General features: G+C 38.2%; 1 protein-coding gene across 7 annotated transcripts in view; it reads left to right on the top strand.

The window, feature by feature from the left end:
* HDAC6 (histone deacetylase 6) overlaps positions 1–27,763 on the top strand; it is a 164,629-nt gene that overhangs the window by 42,977 nt on the left and 93,889 nt on the right. For 6 of the 7 annotated variants that reach the window (XM_083133943.1, XM_083133940.1, XM_083133941.1 and 3 more), the window contains 7 exons: positions 5,633–5,816; positions 8,436–8,533; positions 10,744–10,917; positions 11,968–12,160; positions 15,518–15,577; positions 24,648–24,737; positions 25,646–25,752. In XM_083133943.1, coding sequence (XP_082990069.1) covers positions 5,633–5,816; positions 8,436–8,533; positions 10,744–10,917; positions 11,968–12,160; positions 15,518–15,577; positions 24,648–24,737; positions 25,646–25,752 — 906 coding nt within the window. Of the gene's footprint in view, positions 1–5,632; positions 5,817–8,435; positions 8,534–10,743; positions 10,918–11,967; positions 12,161–15,517; positions 15,578–17,993; positions 18,054–24,647; positions 24,738–25,645; positions 25,753–27,763 lie in introns of all 7 variants that reach the window. The other variant, XM_083133942.1, reaches the window with a different exon arrangement.

Genomic DNA, 27,763 nt, shown 5'->3' with positions numbered 1-27,763 from the left:
GTTGACTTTTCTTGTACAGGGTGTTAAAAAATTTGTAGTCAAAAATTTCATGCCCCTGATTAGTAAAAAATTTTATTCGCCTACAGAATTTTTTGATCGGAAGGAGGGCGAAATGTCACGGTATCTAGTGACATGTGAAACGCAGTTCGATATAAATTAATTTTTGTTTATTGATTCATTTTATGCACAAACATGAAAGTGTGAGGTTTGATCTTATTTTGTGGATAAACTTGTATCCGAGCCAGACGTCGGGAGTTGGGAGAAGGGTTTTTCTTGAGTGACAGCCGCCGCTTAGAACATGACATATTTGCACCAACACAGAGAAATGGAAGGATTATTTTCGCCGCTACCAGGCTTGAGTCGCAGCGGGCGGGCTAACCCATGTTCACGGATGACCAGAGAGATCAGCTGGAGCTCAAGCCTGCAAGGATCGACGACGCGCACTTGACCGCGTTTCAAGACAATGGAGAGAGGTCATTTCCATCCCTCTGAAACAGAAGCCAAGCCACTAGAGCGTCCCGTTCAACGGAAGAATTTGAATCTCTTATATATAGGCAGTACTATGATTCCAGACACAGCTTTTTACCCGGATTTCACAGAGAGAGCATCTCCGCGCTACACTCTCGCGTGATTATTGTTTTGTGTCCGTGGACTTTGTTTCCTTACGTACAGTGAGCGAATCGCAGATAGAGAGGTACCAGTGTGCGCCTTATTTTGGTGAAGATTACGCGGTGATTTGTTTTTGCCAAGCGTTAACTACATAATCATGGGCGGCTAAAGGAGATTGAGAAGGGAGTCTGTCGACTTCCCTGACCCCGCAACGATGCATCGCCATCTTCCGATGAAGCCAGTCAGCCAACGCCAAAGACGACATCAAAGCCAAACACTGCCCAAAGCCCGAAGGACGTCTTCAGAACGACGCCGATCGAAGCCCGCCACCAGAGAGAGAGATTGAAGGACGACTCCAGAACGACGCCGATCGAAGCCAGAGGGAGAGATTGAAGGACGACTCCAGAACGACGCTTCCAGAACGACGCCGAATCGAAGCCCGCCACCAGAGAGATTCCGAACCGACGCGTGACCACGTACACCCGACGCTAGTGACAAGAGGAACGCCCGAAGTTCTGAGGGGGTGCAAGTACACCATATCGTCGCAATTATTCTTCGTCGCGATCGACCTCGGAGGACAATTTCGCCACAAAGGAACCGTGTGCAGTCCCGCGTCCAGGAGAGATGAAGGACCACGCTATGTAGCAGAGTCTGGTACAGTATACTTCAGAGGGTCTCATGTACATGTAAACGTGCGCCGTTATTATCAACACCGTACAGTTAATGCCGACGTCTCACTTATATGCAAAGTTACTCAGGAAAACCCAAACCTAACTTCCGCGTCTAAAAATTGTTTTGGTATTGTTATAAAAAAGGGTAATTTCATGTTCAGATGTTCTAATTTAATTGTCTGCATTCAGGGTTAGAAGCTCCATTTCATTTCTTTAATATTTAGTATAAATTGTCAAAGTGTGCTCCATTTTTTGTGTAACCGACCGCCCCGTCGCGCCATTTAATTTGTCAATAGTTGACTGATGAGTCCTTTTTAATTATGGAAAGCGTAGTTGTTTTTATTGCAAGGTCGTGTGCGTGAAATAGTATTATTTGTTGCATAGTGGTTTTTAAGGTAATTTTTGCTCGCGCCGACGATTGATTTGTGTATTCCGGCAGCTGGAGCCAATTAAGTTTTTGCATCACTATGTAATTGAGTAGTTGTTCTCATTGGACGAGAGAGGCTTGTGTGTAATACCCCCGTCCGAGAAACTTGTATAAGGTCGTGCTTACGATTCGATGCATACGTTCATTGGAACGAAAGATTTAACCACGCCGACCCAATTGTCTTAGTTAACCGCTTTCCGAGGGCTGGCACTTAAGTTAATTTAAAAGAGCACAGGAGCTGGCAGACAAATGCCCTAAATTCACATAAAGGTTTGAAAAATTAAAAGGAATGATATGTTAATGAGATCCATGATTTGTATCCATACTTCACATGTAAAAATACCTCATGTGTGTGAAAGAGAGATAGAGTGAATGTTGTGAGAGTGAGGAGGCTTTGTAAAGAGTTGTTGATTGCAATATTTTTGTTGTTACAATATATATGCACTTTTTACCGTTCGTCAGTGTTGTTATTTGACGTTTTTCAGGTACCGGATATTATGCTATTAGTGTGTTATGATTGTTCGAATCTACATATCAAAGGTAAACAAAACAGTGTAACATTTCAAGGTATTAATCTCCGCCTCGCAATAGTATGACAATAAACGACCGTCTCAGTACCGAACTTGATAACTGGACCGTGAGTCACGACCGGTTTCCCGTACACATAACGACGTTTGGCCCCGTGCCGGGGTATGATTGACACGTCATTTCGGGGGCCGTGAGTGCACTCGTTACATTTGGCGCCGCGAACATGGGACGGCAACTTTTGTCATTCCTTTCCAGGAAAACCAGGTTGCGAGAGCGGTAGAAATTTCATTGTTGTATACGTCATGCATAAAATTCTTGTGTTAGGTTCCTGGTTACTTGTGTGTTTTTCGTTTTGTATTTCGAGGGTTATTTTGATGTATTTGTCGTAGGTTCACGTGTAAGGACACGTTATTGGGCGTAATTGGTAACAATAGGGCAGATATTTTTTTCGGCGAAAGCAGCAAGGGCAGCTGCATAGGGCATTTTTTATGTACTTTTTGTGTACTATTTTTGGTTGTTGGCGTAATTTATGGCATCAGGCTGAGTTGCGGGATAAGGGATTCCCGACGGACCTCCTTTTTCTTTTTATGTATCGATTTGTAATTCACATTTTGTGTGAGCTCGCTTAAGTTTGCGTAACTGTTCCAAAGTGCGACAGAAGATTGAGCAGATAATTAGGGAAAGGCCTTCATGAGATTAAGAAATCGCCGTATAGACTGTTTGAACAAGAGTGACGTCATGATGGTTTGCAAAGTTTGTGGACAGGAATTTTCCGATTTCGAAGTCGACAGCGAGGGGGCCAGACCGGTTTGTCCCCAGTGCAAGAGCCCGCCAGGAATGGAAAGGGAGATACCAAGTGCCCAGGGGGGTACATCACGTGCGGACGATGACCACAGCAAGGAACAAGGAGATGACGTAGGAAGTGGCTGAAGTGGTCAGTATCAGACAGTACGAAGAGAAAGGGTCCAGGTTCAAACCCTGGACTCTTATGTATCATTGTACAGTCACGGACACTTCTGGGTTGTAATGATTCTATTGAAAGTCAATTACATCCCTACAACCCACAAGTGTCCGTAACTACATGCCCTCCTTTCATCTAAGGCCTACCTAGCAACTTTTTATAGGGTGACTCATGGTCAGTGCATTGAATCCCATTTCTGATGTATTTCTTTTCCTATTTTGTGATAAGTAAACATTTAACTACCTTTTTCTAGATTTTATATAATAGTGAAGGATGTAAGCAAGATGGAAAGTTTCAATTTATAGCTGTGAAATTTTCAAAGAATGTAGCAAGAAGAAAGAATGAACTGTATTTGTCGGCATATAAGATGCACCTTTTTCCTTTAAAATGTGTGTCTTATACTCCGATATTCAGTTTTTGATTATCGTAATTTCTGAATTTTTTTTTCTGTTCTTGGTTAGACGATTTATTTATTGTTTTCTTGCAGTGTGTGACGAAGGAGATTAAAATGTATTCTTTCCTAGTTAGATTAGATAAGTTATTTGTTGAAAGTAGACCTGCATATTACTTTATATTTGGAATACTGTAAATTAATTATAAATTCAATGATAAAGTTATGATAAAATGATAAAGATTGTTCATTTCTATTTAATTCTTTATATTATATATATATATATATATATATATATATATATATATATATAATGGATAAAAGCAAGGAGGGCCAAAAGGGCTAAGTAAAAATCAAATAAGGTAAAACATATTTCCCGACAAACCCAGGGTGGTTTTCAAACGCCCCCCTAACCTCCAAAACATCCTGGTCCACAACACTCCTTCACCACACATCCAACACCCCCCTGCCCATAAATGCAACCGACCCAGGTGCAAGACCTGCCCCATCCTCATCACTTCTCACACCCTCCAGGTGCACACGGCCACTGGCAAATTTACCCTCCATCCCAAAGGGACCTGCCATGCCTCAAACCTTATCTACATCCTCACCTGCAACATCTGTGGTGATTTTTACCTGGGGGAAACATCAACGGCCCTCAACCTCCGCATCAATAACCACCGCTCCTCCACCCACAACCTGGACTTCACTGTCGCCGTCCACACCAACCACCACAACATCAGTTTCAACGACTGCTTCCGGGTAGCGATCATCCACCTCCTACCCCAACCAGCCAACACCTCTGTTCGCAAAAGATGGGAGAGGGCCTATATATCGGCCATGAGTGCAACCACTCCACCTGGCCTGAACAAGGCCACCCAGTAATGCCCAACCCTCACCCACCCTCCCGCCCTCCCTCCCAACTCATCCTACACACTCACAGTTTACGACGAGCCTGGTGACAAAACAGTGTTTTTTTCGTTCTACGCACCGCTTCTTCTTCAATGGGGACCTGGCAACTCTGCAGGACCCCAACTTCCGGTTCCGTCTTCTGTTTCTTCTCACACCGATGATGCTATAAATTAGCGAAAATTTTGAATTTTCCTACTGTCCGGTGAGTGTTTCCTTTTACCTTATTTGATTTTTACTTAGCCCTTTTTGCCCTCCTTGCTTTTATCCATATATATATATATATATATATATATATATATATATATATATATATATATATATATATATATAATACGTATATATATATATATATATATATGTAATATATATATTACTCTCAAATGCCTGGAGCAATTTCAACCATACTTGGTACACGTATCACTTGCAATCTGGAAAGAATATTTTGCGGTAGGACACCCCTGTCACCCATAGGGGTGGGGTGGGGAGGGGTGACGTAAAAATAATCGAGAATCACCAATATTAAATTCCGCACAAACAGACATCCGTGACTCTATGCAATCCGCACAACGATAGTGTTCCTCAGGTTATCTAACATTCAGGCTGTGTAGCGAATGGAATCCATAGTTTTCATGACACTCCCAATGCAGGTTCAACTCCAAGTTCATCACTTATCGAGTTGGGGGTGAGCAGGGGGTGGAAAATAAAATGCCACAAATGACCGATATTAGTGTCGAATCCATAGTTTTCGGAGTAGCTAAGCTAATTGGGGACATTCATGATCACATTTAAAATTAGATACATTTTACACTATAGTTAGAATTAATTATTTTTCTGTCTAATACAAGATTGGGATAAATAAATACCCGAACAATGCCAGGTAATCAGCTAGTTATCTATAAAACAAATGAGTAACTACATGAAATACTTAGTGCATTTTCCAGTGACTCTTCAACATACGTCATATTGTAATTTATTCATAAGTGAGGGTTATCACACTGTCTCATCTGTTGTCACATTGTGCAGATTTCGACTTACAATCCCCCCCCCCATTCTCTCATCACTCTACATCTTCATATCAGTAAATTCAGTGGAGTTTATAATTAATTATTATTTTTTTCACTTATTTTTTGCAGGTGTGAAGAACTTGGACTGCTCAAGCGCTGCAAATACATCAGTCCCAGATATGCCAGCGAAGAGGAAGTGCTGACCAAGCATGCTCCGGAAAGAGTTCAGATATTGAAAGACACACACAACTGTACAAATGAAGAGCTTTTAGAAAAACTGTCCTCAAAATATGATTCTATATACATACATCCAGTGAGTAACTATAACCATTTTATTAACTTGTACAGATTATTTAGAGCGAGTTCATTTATTGGAAACTGAGGGGATTTTTTATTTATTATTTATTTATAGGGAATGAGAGAGCAACTTTTTTTTATCTTCTCTCACCGTAGCTTATTTCTGTGTTCATGTACAGCCAGTGGCAAATGTTATGGTAGGCGAACTGTCCATCATTGTGTTCATTCAATCTGTTTTCTGGAATGTGGGGTTCAGGAATTGAAACAAAAAGCATGAATAAATCAAGAACAATCTATTCTCCAGTCCAAATACAATTCCATTCCATAATAGCCCATAGAACTAGGAATAAAGAAGAACCAAAATACCAATGGAAAATTTGTCTACTGTTCTGTTTTCAGCTGTTTGTACAGTCATGGACACTTCTGGGTTGTAATGATTCCATTGAAAACTAATGGAATTGTTACAATCCAGAAATGTCTGTGACTGTACAACACTAACCTTCTATATTTAATACAGGATGTTTCAGTGGCATATTCCACTTTTTAAATAGGCCTGTTGGTTGACGAAATAATAAAGCATTAATGTAACCAAGTGTTAATGAGAGGTTATTATTGCGAAAATGACTTGTCAACACTTGATGTGCTGGAAGTGTCCCCCTTCCTCTTGGAGATGCACACTTGTTCCTGTTTCACCATGTCTGATATACGCCTCAATTTGCTTCTCCACTGACCTTAGAATGGCCACGGTGGCTCAGTCGGTAACGCATCTGACTACCATGCTATAGGTCCCAGGTTCGATCCCCAGCCGGTTCAAATCTGGGAACTTTTCTAACATTGGAAGCGGCCCCGGCGCCCACCCAGCGTCGAATAACATGGGTACCTGGGGGAACCCATGGGTGGGGTAAAGGCAGTCAGGGGCGTGGTGCTGATCACATCACCCCCACTCATGACCGGATCAAGCGTTACCCCCACACCCCCTATACACCTTCATGGCATGGTGCTAAGCTCAGGGGAACACTTTACCTTTTTTTTTTTACTGACCTTAGAATCATCTGATCAGGACCATCATGAACATTGCACTCATGTTGCTAAGCTCTTTGTGTGGCAGTAACAACGTTGGGTAAGCCAGTGATCATTTGCATGAGTGAGGAATCAAACCTAGGACCCTTTGATTGCAAGATAGCAACAGCCATTACACTATCAGGACCTCTATGATGATATAGTGTGTAATGAGGCAAATCATTACTTGATCCTCTTTTATTTTATATGTTTCATTAATTAATTTAATTGGATCGATCGGGTTTTAGTGTCATGTATTTTGGTAATGTTGTGGATGTTTATGTATTCATGTACGTGCGTATTCTTGGCCGTTGGGTAGGTAGGTGTGTCTGTGGACAGCCGACCAGCGGAAAGTTCCCAGTAACGGTTAGGTGATTAGTGGGGCCTATAAAAGGAAGGGAAGGGAGCAGTCGGCCTCAGATGTTTTGGTGTAATACGGCGAGGTAAAGAGGTGTCTTTTCTCTATGGAGCGAAACGAAGAATTTTTCTTGATACTATGAATCGGCGGATACTTTTACTTTCTTTCTTTCTTATAATACACACACTTGATCTTTTTCTTTACATTTAATTCAATAGTACTTCTCATGTGGGAAACTGGGTACATATGTACACATACCTTCAGCCACCTTTTTTGGTACTGAAGGTTATATTTTTTTTTACTCGTGAAGTCAGTGGCTACATGAGTCTACACACACACTCTTCGGGAAGGGGGGACAGGGTACACTGAAATGTAGATTTTGCGAATAACGGCCAAGAATTTACTTATGTAAATATAATATGAATAAACCTGTATATCTAAAAGGAAATGGGGTATTAAGTTATAAGTACCTGTACCTGTCTATTGCCTAAACTAGCATCTAGGGACAAGGATTCTAAAACGTATGGTTGTGTATATTGTGTATGTTGCTGAGAATCACCTTAAAAGCACAAACTATACCTATACAAGTGGTGAATCTGTCATCTGGTAATCAAAGGGAGCTGGGTTCAGTACCTGGTGGGGGCACATTCCACAGTGGTTTGGATTCCACTGTTATTTTCTGTCCTGGTTAGCCAATTTAAGAAAAAAGCTGATTTAAAACCAGTGATATCACTCTGACACTTATTGGTGAGAGTAAAACTTTTGAAAACATAGTATTGCTTGCTTCTTTGAATTAAACTGTAATGCTCTGCCGCCATTACAGTATTCAGTTCACAGATTATTTTCATATGTCTGGCACGTTCTCTCATATTTCCTTATGTTTTTCTCTTTGCGAAAGGGTAATATAATTACTAGAGGAAGTTTTTCTTTCCTTCTTAATTTAGACATACCTGATTCAATAAATGCATCTTCAACTTGTATTATTTGTAATGAAACACATTTATTTGAATTCAAGGTGTGTGCCTCTATTAAAATCTGACACATATTTGTTCCTGAAATGGTTTTATGAATGTTTAATACCAACCAATGATTTTTTAAATGATAGAAGTGAATCACTAAGAAACCCTAACATGCATTTATCAGCAAGAACACAAAGGGTTTCATAGAGATTAGTTTCAGTTATTTGAAACCTGTAATCCTTTTCTGTTTTCTCAACAGTCCACGTATGAAGTCTCACTGTTAGCAGCTGGCTGCTGTATTGAACTGGTTGACAACATTTGTGCAGGTCACGTGCAAAACGGAATGGCTATAGTACGGTAAGCATTAATAGTGATGTAACAAATTAAGAAAACAAGTACAAGTACAATTTTGTTCGACCACAACAGCATGATAAAAAGAAGACACTAAGTCAAAGTCAGAATAACTTAGAGAAATGCCCAACTTGTATGACTACCACCAGCTACATTTATTGACAGTGTATCACTTGCTTTCGCCTCCAACCAGAGAGAGTGAACAATGACCCAACAGGAGTCAAAAACTTGGGACCTGTTTGTCCCCCGCCCCCTTTATTTATATATATATATATATATATCATGCTGTTTTTCTGTTATGCAAACAAAATGATGTTTTCTGCATGATCATTTTTTAGCATCTTAGTATTACACCGCTGACACACAAATAATTTGAGCCTGAACTGTTGAAAACTCTGCTAACTAAAACAATAGAATTGATTCAACTTAATGGAACATTAAATGATGAGTTAATGGATGGTAGTGGATGCCTGAAATAGGAATTGTTGCTTTCCTGATGACTAATTCAAACCAGTGTTCTCGGGTTACCAGCCAGGTTAAATCAACATTAGCTTCCAACGTTTTGAGTACATACATTGCTCTCATCATCAGGGAATATAAAAATGGAAACCAGTTTAGGATTAAATACATGACTATGATGGGGTGGAGCTTGGATGCACTCTTACTATTGTCTCGCTCTGGATCCTGGTGTTTCTTATTGGCTGGAGTCTTGTTTTTACGGAGGAGTGAGTTTATGCATGACTAACTTGGGGTCCCTCATCCCTGTTGAGATTGGTGCTTCCCCATGAAATGGCTATGGCTTCGTTTACTCATCGGTCCCAGTAACCGGCACATTTGGCTATTTCGTGGATCAATCAAAAAGTTAGTTGCACAGCATGAGAAAACAAAGCAGGAGCGAACTTTCACAAGTCTTTTATTTTCATTTAAAAGTTCCATACAGAAGCTACTTTTCAATGTAAATCACCTCCTTTATTAAAACATTTATCGAGGCGTGTCACAAGTTTGTCTGCCTGCTATGAAGAAGTCACGTCCAACGTCCGATAACCATTGACGGATTGCAGCTTGCACCTTGTCATCCAAGTGATATTGTCACTTTTGCAAGTCCTTTCATGGGTCCGAAAACATGGAAATCACAAGATGCAAGATCTGGGCATTAAAGGGAGTGATCCTACACTTCCCACCGAAACTTGCACAGAAGATCTGACGTTAGTCTTGCTGCATGTGGTCTCGCATTGTCATGCAGGAGCACAATTCCTTTCGAAAGTTTACCTGGGCGTTGCTCTTTAAGTGCTTTTCGCAATCGTTTTAAGGTTTCACAATAAGACGATGTATTAATCGTGGCACCCTTCGGCATGAATTTGGTATACACCACACCTTCTCTGTCGGAAAACAGTGTCAACCTCACCTTCCCCGCAGATGGAACTGTTCGGCACTTTGTTCGAGTTGGGGACGTGGGCTGTTTCCACTCGAGGGAGCTGCGTTTCATTTCAGGTGAGAAATGATGAACCCATGACTCATTCCCGGTCACAATTTTGACCAAAAACTCCTGTCCTTTATGTTGATAATGTTTCAAAAATGCATAAGCGCTGTCAAAACACTTCCCTTTGTGTTCAACCATCAATAGCCGAGGCACCCATCAAGCGGCAATGATTGTATGCACACTTCCATGTGAAATACAGAGTTCATTTGCGATTTCGTCTAGTGTTATGTGTCTATTTGCAAGAATGAGTTCATTCACGTGAGCGTCGATCTCCGCATTTGTCGAAGTTGATTGTCTTCCCTCACGGTAAGCGTTGTCGATATCTGTACGTCCGTTCTCAAACATGGTGCACCACTTTGCAATAGCTTGACATGATATTGAATTTTCACCATACACTTTGTTCACCTGTCGATAAATTTCTGTGCAGTTGCACCCTCTTGCCCACAAAAAACAAATCGCTGCACACATTTCCACTTTGGACGCCACCTGCAGCTGCCGAAACATGTTCACGACTTTTTAGCAAGCAACCTCCAACTGTCACGTCAATGCTGCTATTATGTACTAATACACAAAATCGTACTTTTTCTTTCCAGTGCCTGTACCATACCGCTGGCAGCACACAGGGACAGAAGCATGCATGTATATTTTGTGTGTGTGTGAGAGAGAGAGAGAGAGGTAGAGAGAACTAACTCCACCTCGCAGAAATGTTCACATTATTTTATGTTGTTTCTTTTAGGCCACCAGGTCACCATGCAATGGAGAATGAATATTGTGGATATTGTTTTTACAATAATGTTGCAATAGCTGCTACTCATGCCATCAAGAAGCATGGGTTGGAAAGGATTTTAATCGTTGACTGGGACGTGCATCATGGGCAAGCTACGCAACAAATGTTTTACGAGGATCCAAGGTAATGTGACATCTGTGTGATGCTTTCTTATTAATCTCTTGTGTCCGTAGATGAGAAATCATTAACCTTGAGGAGTGGAAGTGTAAGGCATGAAACATTACAGTCTCATAAAGATTACAAGCCTTATGGAGAAAAATTCAGGATGGGAAATTGGCGTATTGCTTTGAATGTCAAATTGATAAGTCACTTCTCCTAAGGTCAGTTCCTATCAGCAAGCTAATAAATAATAGGAGAGTTAGAAAAAAAATCAATACAAGTAAATTTATACAAAATGTACAATATGAAAGAAAGATTGTGGAGTATTTAGATGTTCAGCACTCTGCAGAGAGTTACGTGGTGTAACATGTTCATTCATGTTTCCCACAATGTGTCTGTATTTTATTTTCAGAGCAGATTAGTGTGTTCAAAAATATGATAAAACATAATTTGTAGTAATAACACTTCACACATTTGTCAAACAATTGGGCTCTGAGAACTTGCTATTTCCAAACCTAATTCCATTACAACGCTTACTTTTTTATATTAGGGATGACCAAATACTTTTTTTTTTACTGGTAGTAAAATTTTCAAATAATTTTCAAATCTGGATTTTAAATTTTCCAAATTCCAGATTTTTTTGTCATCTCTAGTTGATATCGCCCTCTTGTGGGCTGTAAGGAGTGATCCTATACAAAGACACCCAATTGTGAACCTCCCTTCCACATAGTACACCCTGGACAGCATTTTGCAGACTAGCGAGTCTCTGGCATCTGGACTCATGGCCAGTATAATCCTCCATGTGACTTGTGTTGTGATTGTCCGTTCACCCATCTCATCTTATTACCATTCATCCTCATCTTAGCCAAAAGTGGCAGAAAACAAAGTAAAATAAATTAAATCAGCCAATGAATCAATCAGTTCTCCACTTGCTTCCATTTTATCCTGGAATCCTCTTGTCTTGTGAAGCCACTTCCCCTTTTCTAAATCCAGCCCTCGATTATAATTTTATGTATGAAAATGTGCTTTTGATATTTATTGATGAAAACTGTGCTAATCATTTTACTTTTTCAGGGTACTGTACTTTTCAATTCATCGTTATGAACATGGCAGCTTCTGGCCTGGACTAAGACAATCAGACTATCACTATATAGGTGAAGGAAGAGGTCTTGGCTACAATTTCAATGTTCCCTTGAATACGGTGGGCATGGCAAATTCAGACTACATGGCTATTTTTCATCAGTTACTGCTACCTCTTGCTGTGGAGGTAAGTTAAGTGTGGGAAATCACAACCTGGTGGTAAAAATACATGTTCGATATTTTAATCTTAAATGAAACAATTAATAGAAAAGGCTTGCACTACGCTCTTTGCAACTTAGTGATAATTGTACTTGGAGGAATACTAATTTGTTTTAAAATTAGAGAGATGTAAAATTACAAGTACTAATACAATGTCAGTAAAGAATTTAAGAACTCGTGATCCCGTTAGTACCTTCGGAGCACATGGTGGTTACACAGTTAACACAGCTTCAACTGGATATGAAAGAGCGTGGCAACAACACGGTGTAGCTACATGAACAAAGTAGGGATCGCCGCTACTGGGTGCGGTGTGAACAGACATATTGGTTTGAATTTTGAGGGTCAAAACCTGACATTTGTGAATAAGAAATTGGGAACTATAAGTAAATGGAATGTTTCACATGTCAGCCTGGTTGCATATACCTAGTGGTAGCAATGGCTATGAAATTAAACATTGTACATCAATGTGGAAACAATTCACTACTGGACACCTGAGGACACTCTCAACCGTTGCAACTGTGTATGCAAATATACTGCCATTACCTGTGGACGTCATGTTTGTGCCACATCAAAATATCCCAAATCGGAAGGGCACTACCCAACTTCAAGAGATACTACCTACCCAAACTTGCATCCCCCGGTGTCTACAAGACCACATGCCAATGCCACAACACCTACATTGGCAGAACCATCCGCACCGTCCAAGAACGGATTAACGAACATGTAAAAGATTCCAAAAACGACACAACTAAATCAGGCCTCTCCCAACACCTCCACTCCACTAACCACTCCATCTCCTCCATATCCATACTTCACCCAACCGGCTCTGTCATAGAAAACACCATCAAAGAAACCCATGCTATCATCCAGCAGAAACCAGCACTAAACCTGGACAATGGACAAGCACACCCAACTTGGCACCCTGTCCTCAGAAAGATCCCCGACCTGAAAAAGAAAAGATGCTATGCACATACTCGACCCCCCTCCAGCCACGCGGGGAACAGGAACGGCACATTACCGAGCAACACGGCCCAGCCCCCCAACCCCCAACTGACAATGCCACCGGACAACAGGAAGCAGACGACGCAAACCAAGATGCGCGCGCCAGTGCTGCCGAACGGGAAAAATCGCAACCACCGCCGCCCGGGAACAAACAATGTACTGACGCGGTACCATCTCCGCTTCAAACACCGTACCCTTTTGTGAATGAAGACAGTGGATCTTCGAAATTAATAGGATTGAACCATTAAATAGTGCAACGCGGAATTACGAAATCTTTTAAATTTCACGCAAGTAATGATGTTGATGTGTTGCTTTGGCCTGCAACAAATGCAGACTTCAACACAACTGAGAACCTGTGGAATACAATGTGCTACAGGTTATCCAAAATGAAGCCAACCAATGTTGATGAATTATGGCTTGCTGTGACCACACCTTGGCAGCAGATAACAGTGGAGGAATGTCTCAAGTTGTTAGGTTCAATGCTAGAGTGTATCTGGATGGGTGTATCACACAAATGTGGTCCTGTTGACAACCAAATCATGAAACCTCTACGCTGTGTTTCACAGGAGATGGGCGTGTCAAAATTATCAGCACATACAGCCACTAAGCTACTATAATTAAAACCTTAATCTTATAACACAGGTTAGTGCTCGTTTTGCAATATTTTTATAAATGTCTGCATATGTCCATAAAAATAAGCGGGCATTACAGGCTGCAAATATCGGCATCTCCACCAGCACCTCCCGCCACACTTCTCCCGATCTCTCGGCTGAAGATCGAAATGAACGCATGGTATATGCTTACAGGCCGAAACCAAGTGTTAGGTAATAATCAAAATCTAATGATTGATAACAACTCGTTTGAACCAGTTTCCAAATTTAAGTACTTATGAATAATACTAAGAAATGAAAATGATATTAAAGAGGAAATAAAAAGTAGGCTTAATTCAGGAAATGCATGTTACTTCTCTCTTCATAAACTTTTGTCTTCTCGTTTAATATCTAAGAAACTAAAAATTAAAATATACAGAATAGTAATTTTGCCTGTAATATTATATGGATGCGAAACTTGGTCCCTTACATTGAAAGAGGAACATAAATTGAGAGTATTTGAAAATAAGATCCTTAGGAAAATATTTGGATCTAAAAGGGATGAGGAGACAGACGAGTGGAGAAGGTTACATAATTTAGAACATAATAATTTTTATTCATGTCCAGATATTATTAGAATGATTACATCAAGAAGGCTTAGGTGGGCAGACCATGTGGCACGAATGGGAGAGGATAGAGGAGTTTACAGGATTCTTGTTGGGAAACCTGATGGTAAGAAACCTGTACGAATGCCAAGATGAAGATTGAAGGAGAATGTTGAGATGGACCTAAAGGAAATCGGTAGGGATGGAAAAGAGTATATAGATCTTGCTCAAGATAGGGACAGATGGAAGGCCTGTGTTGCTGCAGCCATGAACCTTCGGGTTTAAGAAGGCTAGAGAGTTAGTTAGTTAGTTGTCAATACCATTTGAGGAGCTGGCCAACAATAATTCAAGGCAAAATGTACAGTCGGAAAACTTGAAAACAGTTCATGAGTGAAAATGTTTTTTTTTTTTTTTTTGCGAGATTTAAGTGAAATTTAAAGGCAAAAATAAATATAAAAGAAGTTAATGCTCATCCTCTCTTTATGAATTGTTCGTACTAATCGTAACAATAATGTTATAAGTAAATAAGATTTTCACAAACCATGTGCAAAATTTTATCCACTCTTCACATAACATATATGTTATAGCATGATAGCATGTGTTGCCTGCACCACGAGGCTCTTATGGTAAAGAGACATGCGAGTTAAATACTCTTCACTAGGCCCAAGGCATAAAAGTAGCATGAGTTAAATACAACTCATGTGACAGTTAATGTGTTAAATTGTAGGTCAAGTCCTAATTAGCCTTCCTGTGCCTAAAGTGGACTTAAACCAAATTTGATATCAACTCAAACCATTACATCATCATGACAAAAATTGAATGCAACATTCGTTGACAGCTCTTGAAGTAGGGTTGTCTCAGTAATAGTGAAATAGCATGGAATGGCAGAGACCTCGTCAAGCCCTGTTCGAACCATGGGAAACGGGTTTAGAAATTTTACATTGGAAAAATCAGTGTGAAAGGGAAATACGTTCACATTCACTATATAATATGTGTTACTGTCTTTATGTAGAAATGTAAAATTATTTCCTTCTCTACATATTTCATATTGCCTCATAGAATGTTAATTGTTTACGTATAATTTTCTTTTGAAAAGAATTCCATTTTTTGTAATAATTGATTTCTCAGTTTCAGCCTCAGTTGATCTTGGTTTCTGCTGGATACGATGCAGCTATTGGGTGTCCTGAGGTTTGCAGTTTTTGCATATTAGAGTGTAAACTTTATAATAGAAGATCTTTCCCTGTAGCATAGTGTTGTACAGATTGGTGTTGTCTTTTTTATTATTTTGTATTTGCTAAATCTGCATGTACTATTTATGTAGTTTCTTTAGTTTTCCTGGGAACATTTTGTTGTAATCTGAATAATAATTATTTATTACTCTATAAATTTGAAGAAGCGTAGGTACTCTCATGCCTGAAAGATAAATTTATAAATAAAATACATAGGTACATATAAGTATATATTACTTTTGTGCCACTTGTGTTCCTTCCTGATGAAACAGCCATTTTGGACCAAGGCCTGCCAAGCTGGTATTTCCTTTCTTTCAACACCAGGGTCTGCTACTTCTTTTCAAGTAGCTCTCCAATTGTCCCTGTAACAATTTTAGGTTTCCACTGGGGATATACCCAAAGCCAAGAGTGCTGACCATTTAACTATGCCAGAGCTCATTATTCTCTTGCAAATTTGTCCAAGTACAATACAAGATAGGTAAAAACTAAATAAAAACAAAGATTTATTATTATAGTAAGACATATTTGGAGCCCTCTATCCAACAGTCATTTCAAGGTTCAACTGGTGCTTTGGCTAACACCAGGAAAAAATATGTATTTTTGAAGAATAAACACTTTGATATTCCGATATCTGAAAAATGGCATTTGCTTAGAATTCCTTCTGAAGCATTCACACCAATCATTGTGTGGTTTGCTTTGCTGTTGTCTTAGATATTTGCAGTGGTTTAATATGTGTACGTAGCCACAAAGCCTACTTCATACAGACACCATTTTGCTAAACTTACTTGACATCCAACCATCAATGTAACAGTCAATCAACACCTGTGATTCTAAGCTGCAAATTGAGGTTTGGCCTATAAAAACAAACTACTGACCTCACTTCCACACTTCACCACTTTTCAATATGAGCTGCCATTTGAAACAAATGCTTCACAACTATTATTACTCGGAGCTGAACAGGCCTAGAGTATACTGCAGAGAAAGAGGCGCAATATCAGTGCAGACACTATATTTTATCACATTGTTATAGTTAGGAGGCAAACTATTACACTTGTAAACTTTCTATCTTTAACTGCTTGATGTACTGCTTTTCATATTTTTCACTTTTGATGATGAGGGCGGAACTCGAGCGTGGAACATTCAGTAATAAGACTGTTAGTCAACCACTCAGCATGCTCAACCAGCCACAGAGTTGTAACATTATTTACCCTGTGATTGTAATGTTCTGCAGATGTATAAGACTATATCAAAATGAAAATATCAAATTCACAAAACAAAATCTCTGAACACATAACTACTTGCAACAGAAAAATGAAATATTTTCGTTAACAAACTAGATGCAAGAAAGCTCTTAGTGATCTACAGTTCCCTCACTGGAACTAAACTAAACCCCGTGACACAACAGCCCTCTAAGGAACAGAGCTTTCCTAGCATATTTTTCGTTCAGTGACACGTGGTCAGTGCATCAAGTCCCAGTGCTGTTGATCTTTATCTGTGGCTTCTGACACTGCAGCCTGCTACTTCTTGGGTCAATGTCGAAAATTTGCATCTTCCCATGGTAATCAAACCCAGGACTGCTTCCACCAAAGATGAGAGTGCAACATTTGGCTCCACATGTCACATGTCACTGGAACAACCACTCAAAAACTTCAAAATGTTTGTAATGCCAAAACACTGTTCCAAATTGGTTACTTTGGGAGTAACTCCTGAAACGTGACAGCACCCATAATGCCCCATCCTCTTTTCAGTTTCATCTTCCAACTCTGTCACAAATGGAAGGAACGTTACAGGATAATAATGTTTTGCAAATAGTTGAACTGCTTCAGTAAGAGTATTTGCCTAAGCTACAGAATGTACACACGTTCAACAATGGGCTATGAAACTCTTGACAGTTAGTTGAAAATGGATCCCCTTTCTGGACACCCTTCCTCTCTTCTGTCACTCAACCACCGCCAGTGCCAATATACAAAGGAAAATAACACACAGTTTAAGTTCAACACACTGTATTCTGCTTTTGAACTCAAAATCTAGTCAGTATTTGTCAGAAATTTTGATTATTTTTAATTCAACAAATATATGTTTATACCAGTGATATTGGATCACCACCAGGCAAAAGCTACATGTCCTGACTGATACATCCTTATGTTGTAGATCAAGGCTATCTACTAATTCTTTCATCTTGATCCCCCTCCCCCCAATAGAACTGAAATCATGTTCCCAGGAAAATGCCTTCCTTCTAAATTTTTAATGCCTTTGTGTATCATAGGGGAAAGATCTTGATTTGTAAAAATAATCTCTTAATATTCAGTAGAGTAACAATACTATGTCTTATCTGTTCTTTACTTAATTTCTTTTGTTTTGTAATATTTCTACAGTTTGCCCCAGAGCTTATTATTGTGTCAGCTGGTTATGATTCAGCAATGGGTGATGAAAAGGTAGAGGTCTTTCCTTCTGTGGCTAAACTTTTCAATAGTATGGAATTAAGAATCTCTGGTATTTAGTGCATGCTCATCTTGGTACATGGTTTGTTTAGGCATTGTTTAGTTGTAGCATGTTAACTAGTAGCGCTTGCAGGCATTATTAAAAATAACACATGGTATGTAGTGTAGTATATTTTTTTTCTAAAGAGTTGACATTGTGTTCATCAGTAACTTTTGTTTTACCATTATAAGGTTTTGTCTCATAATCAATCATGGCTTCTATTTTAATACTTTGCTGATTGATTGATTGATTTGGTGTTTTAAGTCCACTTTATGCACAGTAAGGCTAATCAGGACTGGACCTACAGTTTTTAAAGTGCTACCACTGTGCCATCGGGGAGGCCAATACTATGCTGATACAAGAAACTGAAACCTTATTCAAACTCCAGTATAGAAGGAGTATTTGTGTACCGAAAAGAGAGAAATTCTTCATGGTATTCAAATTTTCAACTGTAAGCGAGGGAATGGAGCAGGAGTGATGCAATAAGTTGCTTACCTAGATGTAGACTACAACCAACACACGTCCTATAGCCTGAGCCCAAGGCCTGGTACACATTAATATTAAAATGAGCAACTTGTCTGCAGGGTAGGCAAGGCAGCACCGAGATTGTATCAGCTTCAAAGAATAGGGAGGGAGTCCCTTTGGTATGCATGTTTTCCCAGGTTACGTATGTGCTTATGGTGTATCAGGCTGTTCAGAAAGTAAGCTCTGTTATTCACAAATTTATAATGTTCAGAATGCTACCATTAGCTACTTCTCTGTGTAGTCCCCACAAATAAGGCATCTGTCATAATGGAATACAAACTTTTGTAGACCCATATCTAAACACATCTACCACCTATCATTGAGAAAATAAAAGGAGCTGAACTCTCCATCAGGTGCTGTTCATCTCTTTCTGCACTTGAGTAAGTTCCTTATGTTAACGATGAACTGAAAAATGAAGTACAGTGGCTCTGCTTGCAGGCAGCAGATGTGTACAAGAGCTTGTAATCCAATATGACAGGTTCCTTAACTGTGGTGGTGACTACATGGAGAAGTAGTTTATGGTGAAATGATTCTGGTGATAAACATGTGTGTCATTTTGTTTAAAGCCTAACAGACATGCTTTCTGAATAGCCGGATAATTCACACCAACAAGGCAAAATGAATCGAACTCCAATCATCTGACATCACAAAATGAATCATTCTACCTGATCCAAACTATTGACTGATAAGAGGCAAAATATAGATGTTAAATTGATCTCTCTCTGAAAAAACTATGGAATTTAGTGGGATTTATTTCCTCTCTGTATCCACAAAGTCCATCTCGTCGAATATGTAAGAATGCACTTGGATCATGAGTATGTATCCATATGATTGCATCTCCTAAGTATGAAAGATGAAATGAAAGGGAAACATAAAACTGCTAACTTAAAGAAATGCAAGTCAGTTTCGAACTCAGCTGGATCTTTGGCAGAATCTGTTTTCCAAATTTCCTCTCTTTTCGAAAAACTGCTATGATATTCCAAACTTCTGAAAAATTATATCATTCATATGAATCTTTGTGTGGTTTGCTCTTGCTGTTGTCTAAATATTCACAATTGTTTTGTGGCTACGTAAGCCTGTTAATCCCTTCCCAGTGTAATTTTCTAACAAAATGCTTTCCCGCTCTGCATATTTTTTTTCTGAGTTTGCGTAGTAATATTTTTAAGTACCTACTGCTGCAACACAATTCATCCAAGTATCATGGTTCATACGTCTTTATCTTCAGAATAGAACAGACTTTCAAATGGTACCATGCACATGTGTACATCAAGTATGAGGAAAAGGAAATCGGGGATAATTTGGGAAATTTCCCTCCACAAAATCCCTTTTGGTAACTTTGGGCCCCTCTGGACCGACCCTGGATATAGGTACCCAATTATAATATACAGTAGAGCGTCGATTATCCGAAGTAATTGGGGGACATGGGTGTTCGGAAAACTGGTTTGTTCGGATAATCGAACTGTACATGTTTATTTGCCAAAAAGAAGTACTGTACAGTAAATTTATTCATAAAAACAGGCATCTCTTTAAGTATGTATTACAAAGTAACGTACAAAGGCAACTTTAGTAGGAATATATAGTATGTGGTACAGTTTATTAAACAAAAATATGTACATATTACATACGCATTTTGCATGAACAATACACACAGTACACAAAATTAACGTTTAAAAAAATCCTTTATTTTGGTCTGTCTAAGCAAGCCTACACGCTTACGAGCAGCTAAGTCACGTACTTTTTTCATTACAGATATCTGAAAGTGAGCGAGTACACAGTTCGGTTAAGCGGTCGTTCGGTTGACCGACGTTCGGTCTATACGTAATGTGTCCACCAAATTTCATTGCAGTATCTTCAATAGGTATGAGGGATGAGGGAAAAAATATTTCGCTATCCTGTTTGACAATACTATTAGATACCCAGTGGCGGCGATTGGGTTCCAAAACCAGGGGGCGCAAGGTGCCAAAATGGGGGGGGGGGGGGCAAGGTACCAAAACTGGGGGGCAAAGACAGTATATTTTTCCCTTTGTAGACATAGTGTTGGGGCAAGAGTGGAAAAAAGTAGGGGTCAACTGCCCCCCTTGACCCCCCTAATCACCACCACTGTTAGATACTATTAGAAACTCGAACTTAGGAAAAACAATCTGAACTTGAACACTTTTCTTGGTATGTTTCCTCTTTGCCATTGTACACACCAAAACCAACAATAAATCACCAACAGTTCAGATAATGCAACACGAAAAAAATATACATAAAGCAACTTACTAAATGCGACACACAAACGAACTCACGTTTACCCTTTGTCAGCATAACACAGAAACAGTTTACTTTCCTCTGAACTTCTTCTTTGTCGGCACTAAAAATTGTGACTAAATTAAAGGTCGTTGTTTCTTCAATAGCAGAACATATGTTTCACCAACAAGAAACCTATTATTATTCCGTTCAACACAGGTTACTTCAGTCAGAGATGTTTGCGGGCGTAATATTACGCCCAACACAGAATAAGCTATAGTGACCAAGGGTGTAATATTATGCCGAACACAGGGAAGGGGTTAACTCCTGTGAATATCTAGACAACTATGAAAGCAAACCACAGGGATATTCATGTGGAGAAGAAATTCTGAGTAGATCTAATTTCCCAGAATTTGGAGTATCGTAGCAGTTTTTCGAAAGGAGAGGAAATTATCAAATCTGCTCCACTGATGTCCATAAGAGTCCAGCCAAGGCTTAAGCTTAAAATCTCCCTAATAGCCTAATTGCTGCATGTATATTATTGTTTTGGAGTCAACATAGTACATGATGTCTTGCTTGTGTGTATAAAAATGTTGCTATTTTCCCATCACCAAGTTGCAACCCGGTGGAGGCACAAGTGGTTCGGATCCCACTTTAAATTGTAGGTCCAGTCCCAATTAGCCTTTCTGTGCATAAAGTGGACTTAAAACACCAACTTAATCAATCAACCAAGTTACAAATCAAAATTTATGGGTACAACTATTTTCCCATTACCAAGTTACAAATCAAACTTTGTGGGTACATCTATTTTCCCGTTACCAAGTTCCAAATCAAAATTTGTGGGTACAGCTATTATCCCGTTACCAAGTTACAAATCAAAAATTTGTGGCTACAGCTATTTTCCCATTACCAAGTTGCAAATCAAAATGTGTGGGTACAGCTATTTTCCCGCTATAAATCAAAATTTGTGGTACAGCTATTTTCCCATTACCAAGTTACAAATCAAAATGGAAGGACGCAATGTGAGCTTGGGATCGCTTGGTATGCCCTTTAAAGTATAAGTTTTGTAATGATATGTATTGTGGTTATCTACCGTAGATGTTTATGAATAATAAAAATATTTTTTGCTTCATCTTATGTAACTTATTGAGTGTAAACATACGAACGTGCAAAATTTTCATAATAGATGGATCAGTACATTTTTATGCAATGCATCCCACTTGCTATTGGCCCCGAAGTTTTTTGTATAACTTTCAACAGGAGATGAGTAGGAGGGGGGAGACTGATGGGCTAGTGTGAGAAAGCATTACCATAACTGGCAAGACTGCTGTTCGTGTCTGGCATGAATGGTGCTGCAGGTACATCATTTGCTAGCACATTTTGCTCATCTCAAAGGACTTTGGCCACAGAGTTTACCTGGTCTTTCACCCTATGATTTCTTCCTGTGTGGGAACGTTGAAAGGAAGCATACCAGAACAAGCCACAGAGGATCAAGACACTGGGAGAAAATATTTGTCATAAAATTGAGCTTGTGACCTCCGAACAAGTGGTGCGAACCTTTGATAACATGGAATGTTGCATTTAAGAGTGTATGCATGCGAACAGCAGCCACTTTCAACGCCTCTTTTAATCATCAGTCAACTCACGGACCACGGTTTGTCCAACTATAATTTCATTTCCATGTGTTGGTTATTTCGAACATTATGTGGAAGAAACCGGGCCCAATAGCGAGTGGGACACACCTTATTAGTCAGATGTACACTGTGGCTATGCAATATTAGCACTAGATTGCATTCATATAAACAGGCCATCTCACTTATGCTCAGTATAAACGGTTTCAAGAACTGGACAATTGCAAGTCAAACCAAGATTGAATCCCAAATTTCATCCTTATATAAATCACAGAGCAGAATGTATTCAACTTTGAAATTTTTATTATTTGTGTGCATTGTTATCTTAGTATGTAGCTTTACAAAATGGTAACCAGTGTAAGTGTCAATTTTTGAGAGGGTGAGAGTCTGAAACTATCAGCTTGCATTTAATCACAGATACTGACCAATATTTTTATAGTATGGACACCTCAGGAGGACCGTAAGATGCCATCCTACACTTTCATGGGGTCTAAATATCCCTTAAATTATGTAAAAAGTATAATTTTCATAAATTTTGTGCCACAGTTGTGTGGGATAATGGGTTTAGTGAATAAAAAAATAACAACTATTTTAATATTCTGATTATCTCACTTGTGAACTTATGGATATAACAGAATGGCTAGAATTATATAGCGGCAGTTCATGTATATTACCATTTATAATATTCCAAAGTACTTTAAACTATTACAATGTTGTTGGTATCAACAGTTGGACATCGCAAGAACTCCAATATTGGCTCAGTCATAATTTGTGTACATGTTAAAAAATCAAGCACACAATAGATGCATTGAGCCTTGCAATTTATACATAGAGGTGAATGCATTTGATCCTGTTGTACAAGAAACACAACTAACTTGTGACCACATGCTCTATGCTGTTGTTACATATGTCATGTTCTTTGTCATACACAGCACGTTTCTTTTTAGTACAGTCAAATTATTAAAACTAGAACCAAAAAACAATACTTGAAAGTTGTAACAATTGAAAGCAATTCAGTGTTTTATTAATAAATTTTAATGTACAGTCAACTCTCTCGCAACAAGTTTGGAAATACTATCCCTCTCAAAGTAACAACTTTTTTCCCAGCAATTGAAAATTTTGGAAAAAGAAATGTAAAAAAAAATTGAAGGAAATCAGCCAGTCCAAATTCCAATAGTGATCCTTGTTGTAATAGCAACCCAAGATCATAGAATCGAGAGCTGAGCTGAGCTATAAGGTTTTCCACTCAAACTACACCATATCAATGTACCATGGGGATGGAACAGATTAATTGATGCTCTATCGGCATCTGCCGACATAGGCATTCCAGTGTATTAGCTTATCGGTAAAATTGTCGATAAGTTTACCGATTCAATATGTCTATAAATATCTTACAATAAAGTAAATGTCTTAATATGCAGTCTCTTTTGCATTGAAAAAGGCAAAAGCTTGATTCAGTTGGTAGCATACATATATTAAGAAGATCAATGAATCAATTAGAATTTTATATCAGATCTGTAGAATATTGGCATTAGCAAATTTTATGTTGACACTTTATCAGTATCAGTCAAATTTTCATTTCGGCCCATTCCCAATTTAACATGTTCATAATTTCACAAGATGTAATAATTTAATCAAAAAATCAATTTTTCCCCATTGCATTGATACATAATTTTTCAGATATTTACACACTGTGAAAGTGTGCGCAGCATTTTTGCAGAACCTATGAATCCTCTTGACCAGTGGTTCCCAAATTGTGCACCATAGCACCCTGGGGTGCCGTGACTGTCTTGCAAGGGCACCTTGAAATGTTTCAATATTGTAACTGAAATTATATGATTGTTCCTAATATGTGCTTCTTTAATATTTTTTACACATGCAACGTTTCTGAATTTGACATGTGTGTTCATTTTTTAACTTAAAGCAAACAATCTAACCACTAACTGAGAGTTGCAAAGGCCTACATTTTGACTTGGGCACTGGAGAAAAATCTTGAAGCACTAAAGTCCCTGTGAAACGAAAAAGTTTGGAACCCCTGCCCTGGACTTTGGTGTCTGTGATTTAATTCCAGCTGATACTGATATTTTGGTATCGGTAGCAGTTCAACCATAATTAAAATCCATGTACTACTAGAGGACCATAACAGCATTGATATAATTTCAGGGTGAAATGGAAGTCACTCCCGCATGCTACGCACATCTCCTATCCTGTTTGTTAGGACTCGCCAGTGGAAAAGTTGCTGTTGTTTTAGAGGTATGCAGTTAACTCCTTAGTTATTTATTTATCAGATAGTTATAGAGTAAATACAGGATGAGTGATACTAATGGATTAGCTGCAGGAGCAGAAGTGTTTTACAAGAATTATGAAAGGTTGCGTTCAAAACTGCTTTTCAAGTTGTCATGTTAAATCCTACTTTTAATGAGTGGATGTTATTGTACACATATTCATAAATAACTTTTGTGCAAGGGATCAACCAGCGTAATGAAATGTTCTCACACCTTTATGGTCCAGATCAAAGTGAGCATTTACAGCAACTGTTTTTGGTGGTTGCTTGGTCAAAATAAAAAAAACATGTACATTGGAACCATGATTTTACATATCTGGATTTTACATTTTCCCACATTATAAGTTTTCTTGTTGTGGTCCCCTGAAAAGCATAAAATCTTAGTTCCACTGTGTAGAGTAATGTTGAAGTTATTACATCAAATAAATATATTAAACATCCTTCATATTTGCACATATTGAGAACATTACGTACAGCTGACTGATGTGCACCTAAATTAAACCCACCGATTTAACTTGTCACTAGGACTGAAGTCACTAAATGTAAATGTTGCATTTTTTTTATCCATAACTACACCGACCTACACTTACATGTGCCTATTGTATCTACAACATTAGTTTATTTCTCCATTTTTGAAATGTAAGATCTGAAGAAAGAATGTTTTTCTGTACTTTCTGCTTTCATTTATTAGTATTGATACTTGCCTTCATTTTGATTCAACTGACAACCCTGGTACAATTTTTCCATGTACTTTGTATTCTCTTACATTGTAACAACTTGTTGGAGCATATGTACAAAGCTGTTTTATTATCATTTGTATTAGATATATTTGTAGACATAGAGTGGCAACAAATATGATTTTTCTTTCCCCTCACAGGGTGGATACTGTGTGAAATCTTTAGCGGAGGGAGCAGCTTTGACTCTCAGGTGCCTTCTGGGTGATCCGTGTCCAATGATAGAGAGCCTTGGACCTCCTTGCCAAAGGTAAATCCTGCCTTTTTCAAAAATATTCTTATGATTCTTCTGGAATATGTGCAGTTAACTACAAACCAAATTCCTTTGCTCACAACCTTAAAGTTGTTATTTATGTATTTTGCAGCACTACACTTAAACAAGTGCAGCATCCACTCATGACAGTTTTTATTGACTTAAATTTTCCCCTTAATTTTAACACAACATTAATGTTTCTTTTCCAGAGAAAAAATGTGATTCCAGTTGAATTAAAGGCACTTGTAGATTTTGTTGCATGAGAATATGTGTCTGAAATTCTTGGTGTGTTATTAACTTCTGGTTTTACGCATGCACCAGAACTTTATAATTTTTATTCCATATGGTTTGTGGGACAATGAGAATATAAAATCCACTTTTATCACAATTTTAATGAAGTAGTGAAAATTGTGCATTTTGCAATATTTCCAGGATATTTGAGATTCACGAAATACAAGCATGTTGATGCATCTATCTGTTAATGTATAAAGTATACAGGGCTTTGTATATTTAACATGATACTTCATCTATGAAAAAATTACTGTTCACTATTGGTCATTAAATTTGAATTGATGCATTCGAAAACTGATACCAGTGATTCACTCTAGTAAAGTTTCACCTTTTCATCTGTATGTTGGTTCCAGTATGAATTACAGAACCAGGGTGTTACCAGTCAAGAAAAAGTCAAGAAATTGATAGGTCAAGAATTTTTGCTTTTTTTTATATATATATTATTGACCTGTACTAGGATTTGTTAAATTTGAATATTTGGAAATCTAAAATTGTATTGAGTTGTAGTTAAGATTTGTTCACTTTGTTTCTTAAGAATTATATTCTTGTATGTGTGAAGTTTTGTAAAAACATTAAATATAGTAATGTGTCCATTCCCCATACAGGATGAAGTCTGAAGCATTAATTTGTACATGCACTAATAATTAAAGCTAGCCTACATCTCTTGTTGAAGTACAGCTTCAGTTTTGCCTTGTGGTACTGTAACGGTACTAGTACTCATACCATTATATACAATTAATATAAAATGCTTGCCGTATTCATTTTCATCACTTCTTAACCTACTGAAACAAATTATACTTATGTTTTGAATTTTCAAAAATTTTGATTAGGAGTACACTTCTGAACTCCAGGTGTTTGTTAAAATAGGTTATGATTCGAAATGAAATTTTGATCCTATTGATTCGAAAAGTACTTACGGTAATAGTACAATTATCATAAAAACATTTATATCTTATGAGTTACTAGGTTTTTGGTATTTATCTAGTTTCACACATGTATTACCTGTGATTCAAGATAATATTTAATCCAATTCAGTTGCCTTAAACACAAAATTACATCAAAATTTACCATACTAATCTGGAAGCGCCATGTATGGTAATCCCAAAAAAGTAAAAGTGATCATTGTTGCAAATTTGTATGAAGGGAAAAATCTATGTCCAACGGGAAAAATCTTTGTCACACGTAAAATCCCTTTTTCCCACGTAAGAGAAAATGCTTCCAATTATCATGTAATAACTTAATTGAAATAATACAGGCTACATAGTAACTTATAATTTACTTTATTGTGCAAAATACATTTTTTACAACGAAATTCAGATCATGAAATGGTATAAAATAAGATCTCTTACTGGGAATAGATTTAATAGTTTGTATTCTGTGGATATGGTAGAAATGGAATGGGTTGGACAGACTGAGACTTGGAAAAGGAAGGTAAAGAATGGAGAGACAAATGGTGAATTAAGGAAGGAATAATCCAAAAACATCTCAAGTGAGACGAGTTTAACTTGCATAATCCAATATACAAAAGAATCTGCAAGATTCAATTGTGAATATGAGGAACTTTTATCCGCTTAAGTAAGATGGATATTGTATATTTCTTAGTGTGAAAAATCTAGAATGACGAGGATATAATCTGAACTTTGGACGTGTATTTGCAAAATAAGCAGATGAGTATATTTTGATTCTTTGTTATATATCTTGGATAGCTTCAAGAAAT

Source organism: Lepisma saccharinum, chromosome 13 (genome assembly GCF_977018435.1).
Source record: "Lepisma saccharinum chromosome 13, izLepSacc3.1, whole genome shotgun sequence".
Lineage (NCBI taxonomy): Eukaryota > Metazoa > Arthropoda > Insecta > Zygentoma > Lepismatidae > Lepisma > Lepisma saccharinum.
This window is presented reverse-complemented; position numbering and strand designations above follow the sequence as displayed.